Source organism: Aplidium turbinatum, chromosome 5, assembly GCF_918807975.1.
Source record: "Aplidium turbinatum chromosome 5, kaAplTurb1.1, whole genome shotgun sequence".
In the NCBI taxonomy this organism is placed as follows: domain Eukaryota; kingdom Metazoa; phylum Chordata; class Ascidiacea; order Aplousobranchia; family Polyclinidae; genus Aplidium; species Aplidium turbinatum.
Genome location: NC_137476.1, coordinates 34,767,621 through 34,793,800, shown reverse-complemented (window position 1 = coordinate 34,793,800; position 26,180 = coordinate 34,767,621). Strand labels below are relative to the sequence as shown.

At 36.9% G+C, this 26,180-nt stretch overlaps 1 protein-coding gene across 1 annotated transcript; it reads right to left on the bottom strand.

Annotated features, from left to right (window-relative positions):
• Positions 1 to 1,665: 1,665 nt before the first annotated feature.
• Positions 1,666 to 22,604, bottom strand: LOC145771210 (uncharacterized). Its single transcript, XM_082582944.1, is given in 7 exon segments — positions 1,666 to 1,836; positions 2,404 to 2,490; positions 3,583 to 3,738; positions 5,888 to 6,080; positions 8,292 to 8,405; positions 15,866 to 15,975; positions 22,478 to 22,604. Coding segments are annotated over 7 exon segments (789 nt in total). The 5' UTR covers positions 22,533 to 22,604; the 3' UTR covers positions 1,666 to 1,762.
• Positions 22,605 to 26,180: the final 3,576 nt, after the last annotated feature.

Sequence of the window (26,180 nt, the reverse complement as noted above, 5' to 3'; positions counted from 1 at the left end):
ACATGATGGTAAGGGGCCCTTAAAATCTAAGTTTAGCCTCTCCATGGGCTGAGTCGCTTTGATTAAATTACTCTGGACGGGTTTAAAGAAACGTGGCTTAATTTCAGCGCATACATTGCATGTCATGAAACTAAAGATGACTTTATTGATAAAGTTTTAACCAACTTAAAATGCGGCCACCCCAACTTAAAACATACTAAAAATGAAGGCAGGTAGCTCACAACAACAAGCAACACAAAATAGAGAACAGCCAGAAGGACAAAACACGCCAACGAAGTAATCAGTAGAACAAGGACCAGTACAGAAACAAAGTACGTAGAAATAACGTAAAACAATATATTATAACACATTGTATTGTGATTTCAAAGAGACTAACCGATTTTAAATCTCAATGCCACTTTTAAACTCCATCCAGCTGAAAAGCTCAAATTTACTAAAGAAGAGTGGAGGCAACGAAATCAGCTGTTTTTGGATTGATGAATAATTCTTTTTTTGAACAAGTACACAGGAGGGCTATTTTTCTTGAACATAAAATATATCTATCGATTAAACTGTCAAAACCTCTGTAATAAAACAATTTACCCCAGTGAACACACACTGTAGAAGTAATTTAGCATATAGCCTACGTACCAGCTTTAATTCCTAGTTAGGATGACATTACCACAAAATAACACGACATCCTTTGTTCAGTATAGAAACTTTCAAACTGCAATACAACGATAGGAGTACAAACACGTCACAGTGAAAAGTTACCTTCTTTAAAGTGTTTTTTGTCTAGATTTTAGAAATACAGCAAATACCAAACTCAAGGATTCATAGTATAGAGATCGCCAACTCGGCTGGATATCTGACAAGCGGAGTGTAAAAGTGTTGCCAAATATTTTTTAAATTTTTAGAAAAACTAATTTTTTGGCATTATTAAAAAGTAGTGGTAGCCCAAAGCTTGTCCATTTATCTACGGTCACGTTTTGGGCAACTGCTACTTTAAAAACGCCAAAATAATATTTTTTCTAAAAATATAAAAATATCTGGCAACACTTTTACACTCTGCTTGTCAGATATCCAGCCGAGTTGGCGATCCCTATATTATGAATCCCTGACCAAACTCTATGTTCTTTTCATAATAACAAAACGTAGCATTGTTTTACATGCATTCAAACCCCGCTAATCGGCGCTTTGGAGAACCGGAATTCCCCCATCATGAGGCGCAAATATTCTCAAATGAGTTTCATCCACCGCATTTTAGAATAGTTTTTGGCTCCCAATAATAAATAAAAGGGTACAACAACTTAGTGAAAGCGAATGTATTTAACAAAACTAAGTGTGAAACTAAGCTGTAGTGCGTTTTCTTAAAAGTTTTTTGATTTGGGGAAGTCAAGAACCTCAATGGTACCGGGCCCCAGTTATACTCTCAACGGCCTTGGAAGAGGAACATATAGTATTCCGCTCGCCATACCGATGTAACCACCATGCTAGCCAATCAGACTATACCCTTCAAACAGAATGTTTCTCGATAACCGAGCGAAGCAAGAATTAGATATTAAAGAGGGTTGCCATGACAACAAACTTTCAAATGAAAATTACAACTTCCTGATGCAACTTTTAGGAATTATTCTTTGGTAAGAAAGCAGCTGTAGCTTCTATAGTTAAGTTATATGACTGGTGTACATCCATGCTGTGGTTCAGTGCTTGCAATGAAGTAAAAAGCAATCTCAGTAGACATGATAGGGCAAAGCTAGACGAAGCCAGACCAGAATCCTGGTTAGAATAAATGAACTAATACCAACAAGGCCGTTGCTAGGTAACTTGTCACGTGACCGTGATGAAGAGATGAACCTAGAAATGAGAATTGTGTCACTGTCAGCATATATTATTCTATTTGAATAAGCATAACTAAAGATGATTTATTTTAGTTAATTAAAATCAATATTTGACTGTATAACATTGATCTGGCTCGCGTGAAAATAAGCGTGTTTGTATTATGCCAGCATAATTTGTTGTTTATTGATGGGATCAATTTGTTTAATAGTCATCAAAATATAATAAAAACAAATTAAAATAGGCAAAATTTTGTGCACTATATGTAATTTTGTGTAGCCTAGGCCTACTTATTACAAAGTAGACCCGCGGCTTTGTTTAGTCTACAGTTCCTTTAAGAAAACAAAGAGATAATAAAAATGACAACTATACTGCGTTTTGTTAACAACTGTAAAAGAAATCTGCTGAACTGAAGTAAGGTAGGCTACATGTTTGCTTCTGGTGATTGGATGTTTATTGCTGATTTAAACAAAACTTGTGAGGCAGTTTCCTGTCAAGTTTGTTATCTTGATCAGATGTTTATATTTGTTAACAAGCGATGCTTTGATTCTATGCTAAGTACTAAACATTATAGAAATAACTCACCAAGATTGCCATCCCCTTTAGTAGCCATGTTCGTCGGTGAAGTGCTACGCTGAGGATGCCTTCTTGTGTTTCCGTGAGGTGGCGGTCCTGAGCAACCAGAAATTAATATTCGGGCAATGGATAAATGTCTCAATATTTCTTAGTTTAGTTGGCTCATTGCATTCAAAGCAATTTGTGTCAACGTTGCCTGCTTGACTTTTGTATTTTTAGATTTGAAGATTGTTTTAAGTTGCCACGATCGTATGCAATGACAAGTGTAAAGAATATGTTTTTATCGATTGCAAATTATAACCTGTGGTAAACTTCAATATCGAAAACCCAAAATACAATTATATGAAAAACTCGAATAACAAAATTGACACTTAAAACATCAAAAACCTTATAAGTGGCAAAATTTCGCTTTTTGCATTGATTCAAGGTCTGCAAACGTTGCGAAAACAACGGACTTTTCCAGTTGAAGTGAGTGTTAAAAAGCTTAGACCACAAAAGTTGAAGCGACGATGACCAAGTGTTTCACTGAATCCTGATCACGGTCAGCATCAAAATGACATATTTTATTGCACCCAATGTGAAACTATGCTGAAATTACTTGGTGATGATGATTGATTGATGCTTTATCTTCGGACTGGGAAAGCTTCTTGGAGAGCTTAACCCTGGAATCACTGCCGCAGGCCCGGTTACCGAGATTGACAGAGTGAAGTTTCCGATTGTTGAAGTCTTGTTGCCAGGGAATTAGCCTATTCCATCAATTAGATGCCGCTGAATGGAGAGCATTCCTTAACGTGCGTTGCTCAAGCGCACACCTCAAGAGTCGAACCAGCGCCGCATGATCTTGAAGCTTCTTCGTTCCAGAAGTGACGCGCTAACCAACCGAGCTATCGGGGTGGACAAGCTATCAAGTTGATACAAGGAACATGACATTACGGGACATGTAATTCATCTTTTCCGGCCACATTGCAAGGACATTACCCCTCATTAGCTTCATTACAAGCTTGCTTCCAACAAAAAACTTAAATTAGTTAAAAATCAATTTCACTACTCTTATATAACCCATAAAAAGTACAATCTTTTGTTAATCAGAAAAAAAAACGTAACCCTTCTAGTGTGGCGGAGAAGCCAAAAGAAGGGGTAATTTCTCCCCCATAATCTAAAACCCCTAGTTAATATAAACATTTTTACTTCTGCTGGGATGATGTTTTCCCTTGTGGGGTTTCTTATGAGTCGGCTTGGTCCGTCTCCTATATGACGACATCGTCGTGGTGATGATGTCATCAAAGCGACTCCGATTGTATGATGCGCTTGGTATGACGTGTGTGGTTGGCGCAGCGGTGGTCGCTGTGACAATGGACACATATTTTTAGTAATTCTTAAAGCACATTTATTTTCACACTTTCTAGGTAATTCAATGTAATTTTTATTAACTGACTTAGTGCTAGGTCGGTGTAAGGCAGTTTTTGTTGAAACCGTTTAACCCAGCGTTTCTTAACCTTTTCTGACTCTAGCACCCTTGTAAACAGGCCTGAACAATCTAGCACCCCCTAACTATCGTTGACATACGACTACTACAGTGCCGACCAAAAGTTTCGTACAGGCTGAAATTTTGACATGCCTTCAGATCGCTGGCGATATATTTTGTAATGAAGTCTCTTGTTGTTTAACAAACTGTGCAGTTGTTTTAACGAAGTTGATTCAGGATTTGGTATTTGGCTTTCATTCACCAACTGAAATTCAATTATAACCATATGTAAGTGCAGTAGCGTAGCCAGGAATTTTAAAAGGGGGGTTTTGACGACCCAGCGGCGGGGGGTCTGGGGGGCCTCCCCCCAAAATTTTTTAAAAATTACTTTGAATTTGGTGCATTCTGAGAGCATTTTCAACAAAAATGTGGGTATGAATATTCCTGTAAAATGGTGCTGTCCGGTGGCTTAGCAAAAGGATAAGATCATGTTTTCTTCGCCATTTTTCGGAAATAAAGCTAAAATCGCTATGTTTTCTTGTTGCTAATTCCTGGCTGAGATGTTTGAATGTTTGGTATTGGCAAAACTCGCTCCTTTAATGCAGTTTTGTTTAAAATTAGGCAATTTTTTTAAGACTGAAAGCATCATTCTCAATATCGTGACGTCACACACGTGCCAAAGGGGGGGGGGTTGTAACCCCCAAACCCCCCCCCCCCCCCCGGCTACGCCACTGTGTAAGTGAATCAACTCTCTTAAAACAACAGCACAGGTTGTTAGGCGACAAAAGAATACAAAATATACCGCAAGCGATCAAAAAGCATGTCAAAATTTCGACACCGCCATTAAACTTTGGCCTGCACTATTGAAAGGAAAGCGATGTACAAATTAATCATTTTGTTTATTCTTCAAAACTACTGTCGTCATTGGTAATAAAAGAAATAGGAAAACCCGAGAATAGTGAAAGAACATGGACAAACTTAAGCATACTTAAGTTACCCAGCTGGGTAACTAGCCTACTAACTAGTTACACATGTATCAATGTGATTTCTGTTGTTGCTTATGTGGGACCAATTTCTCTATTCGAAGCTTCGTATTGGTCAAAGCCACTCTCATATCATGGAGCAACCCATGTTGAAGGCGGTTCCGGCCAATTGTTTTGATTTGGAGCATGGTGGAGAACGCCTTTTCACACAGGTAGGTGGTCGGAAATGGAACGACCAATTCCAATGCTGCTCGTGATAATGCAGGATATTCTGTCAACTGATCACACCAGAAATCAGCAAGCGGAAGGACGAAATTTTGTCCGACAACTCTGATTCACCTGCATGTCAATCAACCCCTCCTTTAGTCTATTAATTATCATCACTCATGATCATGTTTGCCAAGAAGGGCTGCTGTGTCCACTCTGGATATGAGTGATGGTGGTTTTTAGAAGCGAAAGGTGAGCAACAATATTACAACAAAGCACCAACCAGGTAAGTTCGCACAATCTACTCAGGATCAATTTGAGTAGGCCTACTTGACTGGGAGATGACTACAATTACAGCAAATCATGTATAGGCTACTTCGAAACAGCAATCATTGATATGACAACTGCTGATACTAGCAAAAAGACAAAAAAATGCAGAAAAGTAAAAAGGCATTTTTTGATGTTGTACTGCATGCATTTAGCACCCCCTACAGTCTGTTCCAGCACCCCCAAGGGGTGCTAGCACCCCCGGTTAAGAAACGCTGGTTTAACCCAATATAACACAACCAAAAACTGTTGAAAGAATTTTATATTATACTTTAAGCAACTTTATCCATCTTGAGAATGAGAAACTTTTATCTAAAACAACGTAAATATACAAAACTGAAAAGTTATCAGGTTTATCAGCTTACCGTCCATTTTACCAATAAACGGAATATTTATCACGTACGTTTAATATATCAAAGCAAAAATTTTTTAAAGGTTGAAATTTTTTGTATTATTATTTCTGCAGTTTACCAGAAAAGCCCAAAAGCTATTTATTTTCACCATGTGTTACATTATTTTAATCATAGCGTACCTTGCCCACAATTCAGATCATCAATAATGGCTTCTTCAATCTTCCAATGCTGATATACATTCACGCCTTCGTCGAACCTTTGGGGGCTCTTGCTTGCCCGGCATTGGTAGACCCCCTGGTCCGACAGTTTAAGGTCTTTCACCACTAACGTTGTGCGAACAACAACAAATTGCTGTCATGAAACAAACAAGCAGTTATTTGTAGTTACGTTGTTGTTACGTTGTTACGTTATTTGTAGTTACGTTGTTGTTACGTTGTTACGTTATTTGTAGTTACGTTGTTGTTACGTTACTTATTTTTGAGATCAATAGATAGGTACATTGCTATCTACACAACACAAGTAACTTTAAAAACTAATAGCCTATGCTACATTGCTACAAGAGCGAAATGCATATTCTGTAAGCTAACAATGTGTGTTTAGAAATGCAGCCTACCTTTCTATACTGACATAAATTAGTCAACAGCTCCAAGCAGACAATTCACCTGGGTTGAGTTTTTAAGACCAGAAAGATTTTAGTAGGCTACAATATTTTAAGGTCAATGGTAATGTATACAAAGTATGGCAACCAGTGCTGTATAATTCGGTTCTGCAAGTTTTATACTTGAATCTTTTCCTTTGAGCTGTCCCTTATAAACAATTGTGTACCCTTCGTCCAATTTTGAAGTTGATAATTCATGTTATTGTAGAATAAAAATTAGTATTTTGCAAGTGGTGTATTATTATTTATCATATTGGCAAATCTGACAGTATACCCTGTCCTTTTTTTACGAATGCAGCACTATGGCAACATTTAGAATGTGAAGAATCAAAGAGTTTAATTTATAGAACAAATCCAAAACACTGTATTGGTTTCTGTTCAAATTAGAAGTGATGTTTTACTTCAAATCAATTTTACCTCAAATTAGTTCTACCTCAAATCAAATTTTTACAGTTACATAATGAAGCGGTGCGAAAGGGTGCAAAAAAGTGACCGTAAATAACTCATTGTCTCTTGGGACAGGCAACTTCAACCTCTGTCGCCCCCGCGTGATCTCTGCAGTGATAAGTTGCCTTATAACTGTTGTTTTGTTGTTTACCAACGCTGCATCATGAAACAAACGATGGGATATTTGACACAAACAAAATTGTTTTGTTTAAGCGGTAGCCACTTTAACAAGTCGAAATTCTGCCACTGAAATTGACTAGAATGAAACCGCCAACCAATCATAAGTTAAGGTTTAAGTGACGTAAATAATGGCGAAAAGAAGATCATAGAAAGCAAATTAAATGATTGTTTTTTTGTCAGCTGGTTGGCTTAGGGGTTAGGGTTAGGGCTAGAAAGTATTAGTCATTTCATTGACGCGTGTTCGATTCCCACCTCTGCTATTGCTCTTTTTCTTCTGTAATTACCAAATAATGCTCAAAACAAGCATAACTCTCTGGCTGAGTGCTAGAAAGGTCACAATTGGACGGTAGCCTCTCATAACACGTTCTGATTGGTTGGCGGTTGCATTGTAGTCAATTTCAGTGGCAGAATTTCGACTTGTTAAAGTGGCTACCTGTTTAAGCAACCATTCTTGCTGTATCTTGGATGCATCATTATTGAGAGTGGAGGTTAGATTTAAATTTCTACCCAGAGCAGCAGCATGGCAAATCTGGTCAAAACTCAAGTTAGTTTGCAAAACCACCAGTTGTATACAGGTTATAGATAAATTTTAAAACACAGTTTTCAAACTCATCTAGTTTTCAACTTGTGTGGGAAGTGTATTACGTTTTCGCTTGAATCAATCAATCAATCAGAGCAAAACCCGATCAAATAACGTAATCCAGGTAAACGTAGACGTAAAAAACGTCTCAAGCGATAGCAACATGTGGCTGTCCAAACAACATTTTTTTTCACATTGATTCGATATCTCCAGACGTTGGTTCAATACATGATGTCCATCAAGAAAGCAAGAGCAAAATATATATCTGGTTACTTAAAAAACACTTTAAGTGAAAACAGAAATTTTTGTCCGAAGTCATTCAAAAACAATAATTTTTTTAAATTGTCAAAAAGCAAGTAATTTTGACGCAACAACAATTATGTTGATACAGTTAACACAATCAAACCTTGCAAGAGTTTAAATCTTTACAAGATTACAAACAGCTGAAAAATCTGCTTTTAATTGAAGATTGAACTTATTATTCAAACAACAGCTATGTGGTTGGTCATATTCTTATTAACATCTCTTGAAACAAATAAACAACCACTCCAGTAATATCTTAATAACTCATACACGTTAATTGATCATTCAATCATTCATGAACTTGAAATTATTCATATTTATTGGTTTAGGCTTCATCAAGGTTACTTATTAAAAATACAGAGATAACTATTATTAATAACTAACTATTAATAACCTCGACTTCAATTGCGAGTCTACTTTCTCCTTCCAACTCCACCAAGCGTTTGGAAGATGCTGACATGGATCCGTGGGTCCTATACCACCACTGGGTGTCAGGAGGAGCTTTGTCCTGAAACCAAAACAATCTCTTGTCATCAACGAAATTTTAAAGAAAATAAATAAAAATCTAAAAATTGTAATAATCAATGCATTTTTTTTTTATCAAGCTCAGCTTTATTCAAGGGAATGGAGACTTAACTTAAGTGAGTGGGAAAACAATGAAGACAATTCTAACGTCGGTGGTTTAAACTGACAGCGTAAAAAGAAGATTATAAGCATAACATACTGATGCTGATAGAAGTCCAGTTTTCAGATTAAATGGTCAGATAACAATTAGCTAGAGTTTCTTGTTAACAGATCAATCCACAAACTAGACCTCTACCAACATCACTATGGTTTGAATTCTCATTTTACTCCATCAGTTTAAACTGGTTAAGGAGGATATGGATTAATTTCCACCTTCATCCTTCAAGCATATTGATGACTTGCTACGACACAGACGCGTTCTTTCGATTGGAGTCGGACTGACTCTTGAGAGCCAGGAGACCCTGTCACTGCTTGGCAGTGCAGCTGTCAAGTAGATGTTGTCTTTTATTTGACGTAGTTTCTTTGCAACAAGGCATGACAACGGAAGTTTTCACATAGATATATGCCTTCAATTCACAGAGGACAAGTGGTTACGTACAGTACCCAAGAGCATAGCTGGCGCTGTATAAATCCTTTTACCGTTATACTATTTATTATTGTTATTATTAAAACAAAGACCTTCGGACACCAATAAAGAGCCAATTCTAATGTAAGTTCGACCCTTACAAAAGTGTGTCATGGGAGGGAGCTTTAACGCGCATGCAAAAAATAAGAGTAGCTGATTCGATGACTGAATGTCTTTCGCTGCTTCCAGATATCTGTTGCAATACATGCGTAATCCGCAATGCCATTACTACATGTCATCACAATGAGGGTAAAATAAAATGATTGTTTGGTTATACTGTACATGTATATTTCAGTCATAGCATTATATGTATGTAGCCTAAGTGCGTGGCGTTGACTACTTATAGAGAGCGAAAATAGCTTCATGAAAAAAAACTAAAAGATGTTTTGTTTTTTTGCAACACCTCAAATATTAATAAATACTCAAAACGTCAGCTAACACTTTCCGCTGTTAAACTTCTTTTCATAATTATGAAGTAAAATTGAATATAAGAAAGGCGTTCTAGTGTAAAAAGTAAGTTATTTATGATTTGCGTTGAGAAGTGTTTAAGAGAAAAGACTTAATTGCATTAATCAAATCAATCCACAGAATATTATTTCAGCCGCCTTTGCTGTCTCGAATGCATCAAGCCCATGTATTCCCAAGGGACATTTGCAGCATTGCTTTTTGCACGGTCGTCGGACTACTCGGCATGCAACAACTCAGCAAGTGCCTCAACTCGGCAAGTACATTTCAGCTATTGCAAAGTCAGCAAATGAGATTTACGTGCTCACGTCGGACTTGCTTGGTCATCGCTTGTCAAACTCATTTGCTGATTTGTGACATTCCAAGTTTCGGCTTGCTCAGTTGTTACTTGCTCAGTTTCATCATTCACCAACTTCAGCCACTTGCTTAAATGTTGTCAGCTCAGTTGTCACTTGCTCAGTTGTCGCTTGCTCAGTTCACAACTGCTGACTTGTAGCAGTTGTAAGAGACTCTTTTTGCACGAGAGGCTGAGCAGAGAACACTTTGTATATGAGCCAGTCTAACTAAGTCCAAAATGCGACAAACTATGTTTCCGGTTAACAACCAAAAAAATGTGATGTTGTTACATGATATACTGTAAATTAACCAACTTTCGGCCTCGTACCTGAGTGGGCAGGGCGTCTTTCTAACGCTTGACACGTTTATTATCTGATCCACATCTACCGAGATCAAGTATTGTCTTTTTGCAGGAATTTCAATTACACACTTAAAGGTAGGCATGGAGATTGTCTTTCTTGTGTTGATGTGTTCTCTTCCACATAATTTAACTCTTCAATCAGCAAGCATTGGCCTGGGTCGATAGAAATGGCAACATTTTGAAAAAAGCACCAAACGACACCAGCTCAGTGGCCAAGTGGTTATTGCCTTTAGCTCTAGTGCTGGTAGGCTTGGGTTCGATTCCAGGTCGAGTACAGTTACATTCTTTCTTGTATGACGAAGAGAAGATTATAAAAATTTTATGACATTTTAAATTTCATACAAAATTGAAGATGAGCTCTAACGTTAAAAGACCGTAGCAGTTGTAGAGCGACAAAAAATAAACCATTACAAACGTCGAAAGTCAACGTCGAACGTCAACGTCAACGTCGAACGTCAACGTCAACGTCGAAAGTCAACGTCAACGTCGAAAGTTTTCTTCTGCAATTCACAGCATTTGCTGGCGACTAGAAGCCAAAAAAATACATTGTTGTTTTGAGTTCTGACAGACGAATTTATTCTTCAAAATGAGGTAGGCTAAGTTGTTGTTATGAATTTAAATAAGGTATTTGTAAGTTAATACGAAATCAAAGAAATCAAACTCAGTTTATAGCTGTATTCAGTTTTCAGATTCTGCTGTCGATAATTACGTAGCCTGTGAAGGCTGAAAAATCAAACGTCTTTGATTACCACAATTCTAGAAAGGCTTTTGAAAAAGGCCAAACCGGATACCGATCATTTTATGAGATATCATATTCATGAAGAAGATTACTAGACAGAAAGTGGTTCTGCGAGTCTAAATCTAGATCAAGGCAAAGTTTTGTAACAAAATCCTTGTTCATAAACGTATTCATTGCGTAGTTCCCACACTGGCACATCTGGTCAGCGACCATGTTTTTTCACCTCTAGGCAGAGGTAGGCCTACACCTTCGCCAAATTTTGTTTTCTTACATTTCAAAGCGCATAGTAGCAAATGGCCTCTACTGATACACCAGAAAAATGTTGTCAGGAAAATTTTTATGACTCAGTATTGTTTTTATTTCCCAATTCTTGCTGTATAACTTGTATGTACACAGCAGGCGTTTATAATTGTTTGCGAACTTGTTCAACTGTGGCAATACCGGGCGATGGCAATGATGATATGACAATGCCGCCTAATAACGTGGACGTGGATTATAAGGAAACCTGAAATAGGCTGCTCTGCACATAAACAACACAGGAAATATAAACGTATTAAAATACATCGAACTAATTAAGGTTTGTAAATTATGCAATAAGAAAGAAACCTGCGTAAGTAGATATTTCCATATTCCTGTAAAGAAGTTTATAACAACAATGAACCCCATCCTTTCTTTCATACAAAAAGTAGAGCCACACATCCTGTATTTGTTTATGCAAAACTATACGAAAAGGTGCTTATGCAGCCTCTTTGTATTTTCAAAGTGGCTGTCACTGCGCTAATCCACTGCAGTTTTTCAGACAGCAGAACAACTGTTTTTTACATTGATTCAACGTCTGCAGACGATGAATCAATGTAAAAAAACGGTTGCTCTGCTGTCTGGGTTAACTGTCTGCCCAAATGCGCATTTTAAAGTCAATTGTGGGATAAGCTGTTATGCAAGTAGTCATCCAATAGGCAAGGTATGGTTCTTTGGTGTGTTAACATCACTTGACTTTGTATTTGCATAAAAAGTCAGTATAAAAAAGACAGTTTGCTAAGTGGTAAGTCAAAAAGTGAGGGAGGGAGACAAAAGAAAACCATTTCAATTAATATTGATATCATGGTGGGATTGAATATCGCTTCAAAATAATGTCAAACAGACAGCAATTTATCAAGAGGTGATCAATTATTCAAAGTTTTGAAAATCTATACGATAGACAAATCGTTTGTTATCTACAACCACTACGTATGTTCAGGTTGCACTTGACTGCATGGCAGTGGATGAAATTATTCAGCAGAATAATAAATAAATAAGAAATCTCGTTGACCGGATCTGCGTTGGTCGTTCAAACCACAACTTTGTGAAACTCCCATGAATGCTTTCATGAATGCTTTCATGAGTTTTAATGAGCAGTTTGTCCGAGGATAAATGTTTTCATTATCCGCCAATCAAATTATCCGCATCGGTTGTGTTGACCCTTTGCTTTTCAACGTTTTTTTGGAAGTTAACTGCTCAAGGGGGGGCCGTTTTTGGATCAAATTCAATCAGCTGTTACGTGTTATCCGCTGATGCTATTTCAACAGAAGTTGCACTGGTGTGAAAGCAAATCATTTGTCTATAAGTTTGAAAACTCATTATTTTAAAATTTTATATGTTAAACTTGATATTTCAATTTTTGCAAAGGTACCCAAAAACGACAATTTTGATTTAACTTGCCGCCTTTAATTAACCGTGCTAATCCGATTTCATGCAAACTTCTAAATAACAAAGAGCTCGATCGAACGCACGAAGTGTGTGTGCGGTGTGCCGAATCATTGCATTGATTAGAATTTACGACTTGCGAGCAAATCTTATTGTAAGCTACTCACTGATTCTAAAATAGTTACAATCAGAGTAATATTGTTACACGAATTTGAAAAAAACAAAACTGCGTTTGTTGTCTTACATTTTTATCCTAAACTAATGCATTCCGAAACTCATGGCTAGCTTCTAGTTTTATGGAACCAAATTTCTCATAAGTAACACCTTAGCCTGCTTGAATAGCTGTTTACATCTTCGTTTGTGTATTTTAGGTCTACAATTGAGTCTGTAGTATGAATATTTTTAGTAGAGAGAAGACAATTGAACAAGTTGTTGAAATAATCTGAAATTTCTAAGTTCAAATTAGGTGCTTTTGAAATTGTGGATTTGTGTCAAGTCGCATCACAAATATCATGCAGGCCACATCATAAGTCATTTCGCTTACGGGTGTTTATAAACATGACTCATAAATTACATCCACAAAAAATACAGCATTTACATCAACAAAGCTAAGTTCGAAGCTCACTTTTTATTGAAGATTGTGTCAATCAATTTGAAAATACATTTTTAGTCAGCCAGCGTCGAAATAATGCAACAGCGAATTGAGGAACATGCGTAAACAAAAGAAATGTGAAACAACCCACAGTCAGCAAACCTACATAAATTTAACGTTTACAAATGTTGAATCAATGTAAAAGGACTGGATTGCTGACTGGGTCCTTATTGTTTGAAGCACTAAAAATACGCGTAAAAGCGACAACGTCAGCAAGGCAGTGATTATGTTTCTGGCCAAAAAAAATAACGTTTGACTTCAAAGATAAAAATGATTATAACGAAGCTTCAAAGTTTATCGTAAAACATTTTACTGAGATACAATAAACATAATCATTTTGTGCCAGATTGTGAGAAGACTTCCTAGATTCTTTGCAACCATTTGCATGATTGCAAATTATTTTCTATAACTTTACATTGCTAAAAATGGCTTCTTTGTTGAAACAACGTGGCTACAATTCTATAAAAAATTCTTAGGCCTACTACATTGAAGTAATGAATTTTTTTTTTGTGATTTTGCTGATGACGTTTTACAATATCCGAGAAGTAAAAAATAATAATGATGAATTATTTTACAAAACCGTGGTTTGCAAGTGCTTCACAAAAAATTGTTTTACGTCTAAATTTACTATTAGACGTAAAACGTTTGTAAAAGAAAATTGTCGGTTTACGTATTTATAATGTTTATTGCGCTGTTATCGAATTATAAACTGCCTGTAAGCTATTGTCTACCTTTGTGGTTGCCGGCCAGCTTAGAGCAGCATGCAAACTAAGCGTTTATGGTATTTACATCGTGTTATGATTCTCGAAAATTTCCCACAAGGTCTTTATTTTTATCGTGATATTTTGTGCCTCTTCTGTCCTAAACTTAAAGTTATTGTGCAGCACTATCCACATCGGTTTTTAGACTCAGTCTTCATTGAAAATTTTTTGTGTGGTGCATCATTTCAAGTAGTGTCTTCCCCTAAACTGTTACACAAATCGCCCAGAACCAGGTTGATTATTATGTATCTTACAGCAGTTGAGAGCCCGTTATTGTATGTGTGGAATTATTACTGTAGATGTCTGACTAAATTCATGCCAAAGTCGAGCAAATTCTGCTTTCGGGATCCTTGCCGTTATTTACTGTATTTTTTGTTGATAAGTTTAGGCAGCATTTTTCCAAGATAAATGAAGACATCGGTATTGTTCGTCACTTAGATTTAGTTTTCTCAGCATTATTTATTCATTCTTTGATCCACTAGTTTGTCCCACTTTTGGTATAATCGGATCGTTTATAAATGGCGGGTCTTCACAATAGCCGGCCTCTTATACATTGGCGCAACGTATTCAGATGTTGAATCAATGATGAAGAAAGCTGATTTGTTGTTTGTCTTATGTGACGCCTAAATTTATGCCTCGTCTACAGTACAAAATATTTTGTAATGTACATTGTACATTTTGTTTGTAGGCCTACATTACAAAATATTTTGTAATGTAGATGAGGCATTATCATCTTTATTTTGCGCTCTTTGGAACAAAACACAGTGCACTGTGAAACAAAAATACAGGACATAACAACAAGTAGGCGACATAAAGCAGTGAAGGGACGCCATCGAGTTAGCTGCTACGTGTAAATGGAGCCTATCTCATAATTTTGAGTGTATCTCACAATTACTGTTTGCAAAAACGCTATTTCTCAGGCTTCTCCCAAAAGCATTTGCAGTGATACATTTCCTCAATTGCAAGTTTTGTCAATGAGAGCATTTCCATAGAACGTTTATTTCGAAACCAGGTTTTCGTGTCTTTATCCAAGAGAAGATTTCTTATTGTAACGTTTTTTATTCGTCAATGAATATTATCTGCTTGAAACAACTGTTTTGAATAGTTTGTGGCCTCCATAGCCTACTATTTTGATCGTGGATTGCTATTCTTCTTTGTAGAGCTGATAACGCAAAAAAGCTTGCTATTATTGTTTCTAATTAACAGCTTTGCGATCACTGGCTTTTCTTTGTAGCATAAGAAATAACGCGCTTTGTATTATTGAGGTCAAACCAAACAAAAGAAAGCAAGAGGATGCTTCTCTCTGCTCGCGCATATCGATGCACGAAGCAATTATGAGCTTATGGCTTGTCATCGCAATGTAATCCATTTCACGCTTTGCTGGAAGTTAGCTAGAAATAGCAAAAATTCACCAAAATCTTGAATTTACAAGAAAACTACACAACTTTTAGCATCAAATTTAATATCATCAGATCCGCCTGGCAATTTTAGGAAAAGTCAAGAAAAACCAAGTGCATGGCGTTACTGTGCTTCAAATAATTAAAGGAAATATGAGGGGGGGGCCAAATCTGGCCTCCCTTTGAGGAGCAAAGTGTAAGAGGAGTTGCTCTAACCAGGACCAAACTATTCAGATAGAATCCAACGAAATACTTTTCCTACAAAGTGTTTGCAAAGTTTCGCGTTCGCAGTTTTACGACTTAAAATCAAACCAGACAAAAATTTGTCATTTTTACATTGATTCAACGTCTACAGACGTTGAAATCAATGTAAAAATAACAAATTTTGTTGTCTGTGAAAACAACAATACATTTCCAAACCTACTTTCGATGGATGCTGAGCTTTCGCCACACACGTCATCTTTGCATCTTTCCCACACTTCATTCGTATGACGTCATTGGGCTGTTGCATGATCTCACTTTGGTGTCTGTCACCTGTCCATCAACAATGACGTCATTAACAGTAACAAGGGGTCAGCAGTCAATTCCCAAAACAATATATCACAAACTACAAAATTTAAATAGAGAAATTCCATTACTGGAATTTAAAATTTTTATTCTAATTAGATTGGAATAATTTTTGCCATTCACAAATGAAGTATTTATTCTGAAGACGTGCAGCAGTGTTTTGATGGCGGCTGTAGGGCTACCTTTGACGGGCTCCAAATTAGCAACTTAATGAACAAAATGGCAGTTCCGGTTTAACGCGAAAATCGATTTCACATTTATTGATTTTCTTTGGTATATCGGTTATTCGGTTTGGTTGGTGTGAAGAGAAGTCGTTCTTCGCTGACGTGCGATGTAGAAGTACTTATTACTAGTCCGCCAATTTACAAACGAGTCATTTGTGTAGGTATCAATATGTTTTATTAAATATATTATCATGATTGGGTTTACCATGGTGTATGGAGCACGTTCATTGGCAGTTGCTGCTTCTTGTTTCTACAATTTCATCTGCATGTACTTCGTATTCTTGCCAGGCAACTCATCGAGCCGATAATGATAACCACAAATTAATCATCACCATCGGGCGCTAACAGCTGACCTTGGCATCACTCAAAGTCATTATTATTATTGTTATCAGTGGGTGTGGCTAATCTATGCGCACGCTATGTCATTAGCGAATCAATATATCAATCAGGTTTGTGTCAGGGAGTGGAGCTCTTCAAAGAGGAACTCAAAACCTTTTAAAGCATGAACAGCGACGAAGCTAGAAGGACAATATTAGGAGGGCAAAAGCAACCGTTGGGAGGGAAACCATTTTAAAGTTTGAAATAAAGAGTTTGCTTAAAAATATAGCTAATGAATGCAGCCAACATTTATGAAATTTCATTCCACATGTAGTAAAATGTCACTATAATGTTACAATAACATTTAAATTCCATTTTTTGGAAGGCAAGATAAAATTGTTGGGGGAGTGATTGTTCCTTCAAGCGCTCCCTCTCCTGTGGCCATGAAAAAATATTTCACTCCATCTTGTTCGATGTCAGAAACATAATCTTGTCCAACCGTCTGACATTGGTTAGTTGATGTCTTCAATAAAACATGCATATTCAGTATAGAGTGAGCTCCTGGACATAAAATATCCTCCTAGACATATAAACTTTTTTAGACATACAATGTGCTTCGACGCTTGTACTCTAACAGGACGTCGGTTCGACACGTATCACAAGCATACAAATTTGTAGTGGCAAGTCATAGGATACTTGAGGTGGGCACATAATTGGGGCCTTCTTGCCTTTCTGCTCAATTAATCTACATCTTGAACCACTGCGCATACATCAGGTTATTAACTCTGACTTCTTCTTCTTCTTGCGTTTGAGGCCGCCGCAGATCACGCTGTTACATCCAGGCGCAGCAGCCAATGGATTGTGTGTTCATCGAGCGTTATGAGATCCACATATCTGTCCTGGGGTCGATATACAGGACAATGGTAGATAATGTGGTGTGCGGTCTGAGAATCTGAGCCACACGCACAAGATGGTGAATGACTATCCGGGAAGTACCGACCGCATAAGTAGGACACTCCACTCTAACTAAGTTCTGATGAGAAACTCTCATGTTCTGATGAGAAGCTTCTTCGCAAAGTTTACCACTGTAGTAGTAAGAGCCTGGGTTCTACAAAACAAGATTTTCTTTCTCTGAACCAATTTATTGGCATCACCAGTTACATAATATGCAGATAAATAACCTGTGTCAACACTGGTTAGGCCAGCCTGGTAACTGAAGCCAGAATCGATACCAATGTCACTTAATAAACTCTTCAGAACACATCCAGGTCTCTGCTATCTTGCAGAATAAAATATTTCGTCAAAGGCTCACTCCATGGACGAAGGTGAAATGTATTTGAAGTTGCGATCAATAAATGAGTTGTTGAAAACTCTTCGCCGTATTGTGCTGATCAACCTTACAGCATTGGTGTCTACGTATGTTTTATCTCAGCTTCAGAGAAAGTTGAACTTTCTATTTCTAAATCGATATTTCTTAAATAGTAGGCTACTGCTCCTTTTCAAATGGCAAATGTTGTACGTTCCATAAAATCTAGGTAAGACAAGCAAAACTGGCATGGGTTAAACAAACAACATCTTGTACATGCTTTCAAATAGCTGCAATTTGTTGCTGGTATTCAAAACATATTTTGATGTCACAAGTTTAAAAATTTTGACTTGTACGTCATTTTGTATCTTTCTCAACTGATGATATTTTTATTTGAACTTGCCTCAAAGTTGCAACCTGTTTAACCAGCCATTCCTGCTGGTAATTGCAATCTAATCTTGCTCAGTTGGAAACAACAACAAATTGGTTTGGTTGTTCGGTTTTGAATCTCTATGCTCGGACTAACAAAGCCTTGGCAGGTTATTCCTGGTAGTTTCGCATACTTGTAGAGGCTCTTGACACAGGGCCGGTTACCGAGATTGACAGAGTGAAGTTTTCGATTATTGAAGTGTTGTTGCAGGGAAATTATTCCATCCATTAGGTGCTGCTGAATGGAGAACAGTCCTTGGAATATGCGTTGCTCAAGCGCACACCCCGAGAGTTGAACCAGCGTCGCTTGATCTTGAAGCTTCTTCGTTCACTAAGTCACGCGCTAACCAACTGAGCTATCGGAGCGGTCGAAATTGAAAGTTGAAACTCGTTATTATCGAAACAAAATTATTATTTAAAACGTTGCAAACTTCCCGAAGCATTTTACACTAAAATAACAAGTTTTCATTCTAAATTTACAAAATGACATTATTTATACACAAACATTTCCGGTTTCAGAAAGAACAGAAACACCTTGCCAAACTTTTTTATCTTCTTTTAGCAAACCTGTACACAAGTTTAAAATATGCCCGAAATAAACAAGAAGAAGTGGACACCATAAAAGTATGAGTATGACATCATCTCTTTAAAGTTGGCCAAAAATGTAATGGAAGTTCTGACATAAACTCTTTGTGAGTAACTTGTAGCTTTCATTGATGCAATTCGTGCATTCAAAGGCTACTGCTTATTTTTGAAAACAAAACAAAAAACATCTTTTGTTTTCTGCCAGGTTATGCTTGTAGCCGACCAAGGCAAAGGAAGCGAAGCGGTAATGACAAAAATCGTACCCTTGTCTCGTATGCTGGCTGCATGTGTACAGCATGGTAGGCTATGCAGTATGCATGTCTCAGCAACTTATAAAATGAAATAATCTTAAATGGGTAGTGTTGCAAATGATTAATTGAATCCCCAGTTATGAATAAAAATAAAGCGACAACCAAACTACAGTCATCAGGCGCTTGGTTTCATAATTATGTGATGTGTTCATCAGCCTTGTTTGTCAAATTGTTGAAGCAACCAGAGCAAGCAATCAATAACTATATGGTCGTCGTCGTGTGAGCTTTTGGGACCGAGGTTCTATCCTTTAACCACCCCCGATTCACAATGTTCTCTGAATGTGCTAGAACCTAAAAGGCTAAAAAGCCAAACCAGCTTTTGGCTCAGCCAGTCTTTGGCGATGCCACATAATTTATATGCATTATTATTATCATCATCATTATCTTAGAGATAATTGCTAATTGTTTTCCTTATAGAAACGATTTTGTTTCGAAAATGCTTTAATTCAATGACAGCAATAGTATTGTCTGTTGATAGCAATATTACGTTGGTTTTACAGAATTTTCAAGAAGCATTTTCAAAGAATTGTCTGTTTTGATAAGTTCATGGTCTATTTTTATCCAAGACAATTGCTTACTCGCAATAGCAAGACACAAAGAAATAGCCGATACATGAAATTAGTTAGAAAATGACAATCGAGGATTTCTAGAAGATGTTGTGATTCTACAAATATCTGATAATAATCTTAAATTTGCTTCCGTACGGTTATTGCAACATTGCTTTTGTAGGTCAGTTCTCAAGATATGTTGCAACACACCACATGTATTGCCTTAGGTTATATCCAAACACCAGCAACATCTGAAGACATTGAACTACTGTACAAAAGACGTGTCTTGTCAGTTAGAAAGCAATAACACAGACCAAGCAAGTTTTGGAGACTGATTTTACCACCTTGCTGTGTTTTTGGTTTGCAAAAGGAACAAGTTTTTCGTAATTTTACATCCTTGCGGCAAGTGTTGTTAGTAGCCTACACTGTTGTATCATAACCAGTGACATGATTTCAGTTCTTGTTTTATATTTTGTGTTTTTTGTATTGTGTATAAAACGGAAATAAAACCAAAACTCTGTAGCTGCAGGTGGTTGGTGGTTCCATGTGTTTATTTGAAACAAAACAAATCCCTTTCAAAGTTTCATCACAAAGAGATTATTTCGCCAAATTTAAAGATTGTAGGACACAAAAAAAGGATTTTCTTATTCCTGAGTGTGCAATTGACTGTGCTACCTACAACTTAATCCAAAGCATTTTCTCCCTATTTATTTTTATGCCTTTGCAGGTATTCTTAGAAAAACAAACAATTTGATGAAGACACAAACTTTTCAGCATTTATTGAATCCATTATCATGTTACAATCTTCATTGCTAAGTTGGTTCTTCATGAATAATTGATTACGTAATGCAGTGATTCCAACCACAAGAATGTTAATTACTGAAGCGAGAATACAATGCTTCGTCCACACAGTAGCTGCAGCGCTATAAATACATCACCGTTGGTGGATAACTTAATTAAACTAAACACTATCAGATCAACTGCTTGCATAATAGATTTTATTATAACTTAGCAACCATACAGAAATTATTGCTAGCCATTAGCTAACACAAACGAGCCTTTCATTTCACACGTATCCTACGCAAAAATATGACATTGTTATTTTCTCAGCTGCAACGTTGAGCATATTTTCGACCGAGGCTTTTCAATGCAGCCAGAGGTGTTGAGAGGATATTTTGGGCGCGGTACCGATTAGATCTTCGGGCCCCAAATGAAGACACTTTTAAAAAAGCGCATTATATTTAAAAAATACCCGGTGATTTCTTCAATTCCCGGGCCCCTTGAAAAGGTTCCGTCCCCCTAAAATCATCCCGGCCCGGGCCCGGGTTCAAAAGTACCCCTGTCCCCCCCCCCCTGTCAACGCTACTGAATGCAGTTGCGCTTTTTCAACTAAACTTGTTTATGTTTGAAAGCTTGGAAGGCATGTTGTGTAAAAAACGTAGCAGAAAAGTAACAATAAGAACATAAAGCAAAATATCTTATGAAAACCATTAACATTTCTAAACACACAACACAGCAACACCAATAAAGTGAACGGTTATGTCAGGTAACTCCATCTCTTGCATATAGTTGTATATGCCAAACCATAACATTGCTTGCTTTAACGTAATTTGACGCTTATTTTCACAAAAAAAAAACCATTGGAAGAATTAGGCCCTGCTTCAATTTTCAAAAAGTTTGATTAAAATGATTTTATCTTAACGGTTTGAGACAACTGTTGGGTTAAACTTCATTTAAAACAAATTATTATTTTGGCATCGATAACTTGGGAGGACTTGGATTGAGAATCTAATTAATGGAAGTGATTGTTCATAGCCCAATGGTACTAAAATTGCATAGCCTACCGTGACCATACTAATATAGTTTTTAATCCAAAGCGATGACAATTCAAATAAAAGCTGATTGTTTTAATAAAGGTTGTCATTTGAAAATCGGTTCTGTGCGGACATATGAGAAAGATGAAGAGATAGGCTACGTGGCTTTTAAAATCGTGACACTTTACATTTCTTAATTGAAATAGCAATTTATATTTGTAATTCCTTTTGCAAATCTTTGCATTGTTATTTGTCTTGGCTTTTACCACTCAAGACTGCACAGCAAACATATGCTGCTTTGCAGTCTATCGATCTATTGACAGTAAATTCACAAGGGATTTACAATTTTAGTCATCTGTGGCAAAGCTGACAAATGCTTTACAGTTATTCACAAACATTGTTTTTCTATAAACAATTAAAAAAATATGTTGTTGTCCTGTGCAAGTTTGTTTCAAATATTTTAATATCTCTATAGATGGAAACAGTTTAGTTTTCGAAATGTTTGCTCCACTCGAGGTTAAGTTTTGCATTTTGACATCTTTATCTTTTTTTATCAGCTGTCATAATTTTATAAGCGATTATTTTACACAGAGCTAAAATTACTGTTTTCGCTTAGTTTTGTTTTCAGCTAAACTGGTTATGCATTTATCTCTATGATCACAAATGTGCTGTCAAATCCTCTTAACATGCTGAAGCAGAATTAACACATCGGAGTAATATAATAGTAATAATGATCACTTTTGTGTTTATTGGGACAGAATTCAGTGCAATGTAATTGCAGATAAAACAGTGATACGTCGCAAACAGATCCACATAAGTTTGAGAACCGCTTCACAATTATTATGGTTTCATGCACAACAAGGATCAAACGACTTTAACTGAGCCTTGAAATGCAGCAACACTAATGGCAAGTATCAGCTTCAAAATTTCTTACCTGCTGCTGAAAAGTAAATCCATGTCAAGTGAAGAAATGCTTTGAAAATTTCCATTGTGAAAGAATCAGGAAAAATATTGATAATTTATTCGGTATCGTACTTTAACACAAAGACAACAATAAAAACTTTTTTCTACTGAAAGTGAATGCATTATTTGGTTATAAAAGTGTCAGAGGTGTTTAAAGGATCTCCAGTGTTAACACGCCACAATCTGAGACTTGTTTTTTCTCCACGCTGCGACGTGGTTTGAAGCTTACAATCCGCAAAATCCCTTTTAACTTTGCTATGAACCCTTTTGAAGTGAAGCCAAGGAATTTTCTAGAAAGAAAAATCCGCTATTTCTTGAGTGCTGATTGCTGAATGTAACTGAAAATCTGTCTCTTAGGTTGCTTTTGCTGTGGAAAATATATTAGCGAAGTAATGGTTTAAATGCCGATGTTTTCAAATGCCAACAATTACAAAAGATACTCTTTGGTTTTTCGTAATCATTTCCTTTCGAAACAAGCTTTTCTGTAATACAAAACTCCATCGACTTCTCTGAATGAGATAAAATAAATTGTAAAAACACTCTATCTTCAATTGTAGACCTACATATTTTGGGAAATTTGGATGATCGTTCTTTCCAACCTTCTAACGGTTTTGTGTGTCAGACTTAAATCTTTTTGCTCTAAACTAACGACTTGTCCAAAAGCTTGCCTAAACCAAGCAATGGGCCGATAGGTATGCTGAAGGGTTATAAACTTTCTTAGTGTAGGCCGTACAAAAAAAATTGTTTGGAAAACTCTAATCAATCAATTGATAACTCTCTTCTTAGCTCTTTTGATTGCGTTCAACGATCAAAGAGGTTCGATCTTCTTCATGCATTGGTAGTGGCATTGACTTGGATTAAATATAAAGCAAACGTTAGAAACTTAATCAAAAAGGTTATCGTCGGTTGGTCTAAGCTAGGTCATAAATCCCCACTTGATAGCGAAGAAGAGGTGGGCCTATTGGCTGTTCGAGCGTAGTTTCCGACTTAAAATACAAATGCAATTTTTATAAGTAAGTCTGGACTATATTTAGGTTATGAGACGTTTTCTATTAAAAAAAGCTTCACCTTAGACAACTCTCTCCAACTCTTAACCTTCAGTGAAATAATGCTCAAGATAACAATGAACTTTCTACTGTACATATAGGACTATGCTTTATCCAACAACATAATTTGACCATGTTCGCAACAGCAACCAACTTGTGCTTTGTAATAGGCCACACTCCCTAGAAGAGTAATGCTGATGTTATTCACTAACGTTTCGGCAGTTAATATCAGGAAGCACTTAAAAGCATTGTACCGCATGCCAAGGACAAAGACCAACACAGCTCTGCAGCGTAGCCTGCAGTTTTTATTGCAATGCCTTTAGATGGATATTAAATATACAGTAAATTTACAGTTGGTTTTGAAAACAAATGCATTTGTTTGAAACTAGTACATTTCAAGCAATTGAGTAGTTTTCAAGAGCGAATCGTTTTATGATCGCCGTAAATGACTAAACGGCTCTGATGAAGAACCAAAGCCCTACAGTATTTGACAGAATTTAATCATGTGTAAAGGCATAATCAATCATTGCCATTATCAGACAATCAAATTATCAGAAATCGTTTGAAAATAAAAAATAAGTTTTATGAGTGGAGAGCAAAAGTAGCTGCATAGAGTACACTGGTCACATTTTCAGCAAAAACTATAGCCTATTTGTGAAAAGACATATCAGCAAAAGAAGGATCTGTATTGCCTCGTCAGTAAAGGGACTTTGTACTTTGTTTGTCCTGTCAACGACCCCACTGCAAGTAGGTCTACAGTATGTTACTTCGTTGAAATCTGCGTAACACTGACAGTTGTTCAGACACTTCCATGGATGTCCATCTGATTGAGAAGTAACTACAAGCAAGGAAGGAAAACAATGCAGCCAAACGTTACACGAAATTACATGTGGGAAACATTTGTTATCATTTCGCAGCTTACTCGAAAAATCCAGAAACATCGCCAAATCTCAACTTCTCGATTCTGGCTATCAATTTCCATTCCACAAAAGCGTTCCTGTCCACGCTTACCTCTTTCTGTGTAAAAAGAGCGATCTACTAGGCATCAGCACAAGGCTGGGTACTCATTAATCATTATAGAACATTGAGTGGAAAAACAGCAGTCGTGAGCTCTGCGACATGAATTACTGGTGCAATACTAATAATCCCCCACCGCATTCCTTCCACCTTCTCGAAAAAAGGAGTTCAACTTCATAAGCGAAACATCTATTTATCGCTGTCTACTCATGTTACACTTGCCTGCCAAAAAACGTATCTCTTCCATCAATTTTAAGTTGACTCTGTCTCGGTTGCGACTGTTTTTATGCATTCGAGAAACAAACGGATAGTTTATGCGCCTTTCCGCTAAAGTTCGGACGACGCTCTAGGAATAAAATGGCCGCAAAAATATAGCGCACTGTGACCATCGTCTTGCCTTTACCATAAAAAAGCGCTTCCCATTGCGTTTGAACCAGCAAATGTTCTTTTTTATATTGGTCCAAAATCTGCATTCAATGTGAAAAACTAATTTCTTGACTGGGTGCTATGTTTTGTCTGGGAGCATTACAAGATTGATGATGTAGCAGAGATGTCGTCATAAAGTTGTACGAGGGCAACAATGCAGCACACTTGCGTTTTTTTCACGTTGTTTAACGTTGTTGTTAAACAAAAATGGCTGCAAACGAATTTAGAGTGAAACGTCTGTTTGAGATGTGGTTGCAGTTTGAAATGTCAAAAGGGTCAAGAACAACAATGTCAAATTTCACAGACGTTTGCGGAATTGTCTGTGTCAAGACGTCAACGTCTTTAAACGTTGAAACAATGCAAAAATAACTGATTCCTGGTTGGACTTTCACTGGTATTCATTCTGTGATTCTTGCAGATGAACAAATTTGAATGCATCATAAAACATGTTACCGTACCAGCGTTGAGAAGCGAAAGCGAAAACCGCTGCAAAATCAAAACGTTTACAACGCATAGTGCTGCAGATTTAAAAACCGGATGTTTAAACTTTTGAACTGCACTGCTGCTGTTTAAAAGCAATCTACTAACCTGTCCTCTCCATTCTCCGCTCACTGCAAGTTAACTGCATTGCATCCATGATCGACCATTAGTCGAACAATGCGATTTTTATACTGACTTGCTTGAGCCTTGCATGTTGTTTTGCTTGCTTGCATTTTCTCGAACACCGAGCACTCTTGCGACATAATTAGCGATTGAAAGGAAATGTTATTGAGTGGCTTGTTTATTTTGGTTCCTTGCAGAGATTTAGAACTCAAAAAATAGCATAGATAATTTGCCAAGCCGTTCTCTTCTTTGTCAAGTGATGGGTGCTATCGTCAAGTTTGGTTCGTGACTCCTTTAACGACCTTTCTCATTCTCAAAACAGTTGTCAACGCGCTGTGTACGCCAAGCTACGTCTATCTCTTCGAATGAGACTTTTGTTAGTTCCTGTGATGCGTTAGCTTTATCTGACAGAACATTAATGTAGCCAACTTCGCCTTTCAAAATTGGTTTAAAAAAAGCCTGAAAAAAAGATGAAAACAGATTTTAGTTTTCGAAATCTTTACTGAACATGAGTGGATTTCTGCTTTCAGGACATCATTTTTTGATCAGATTGACTAATGGTTTTAACCATTTTGCTCCTAA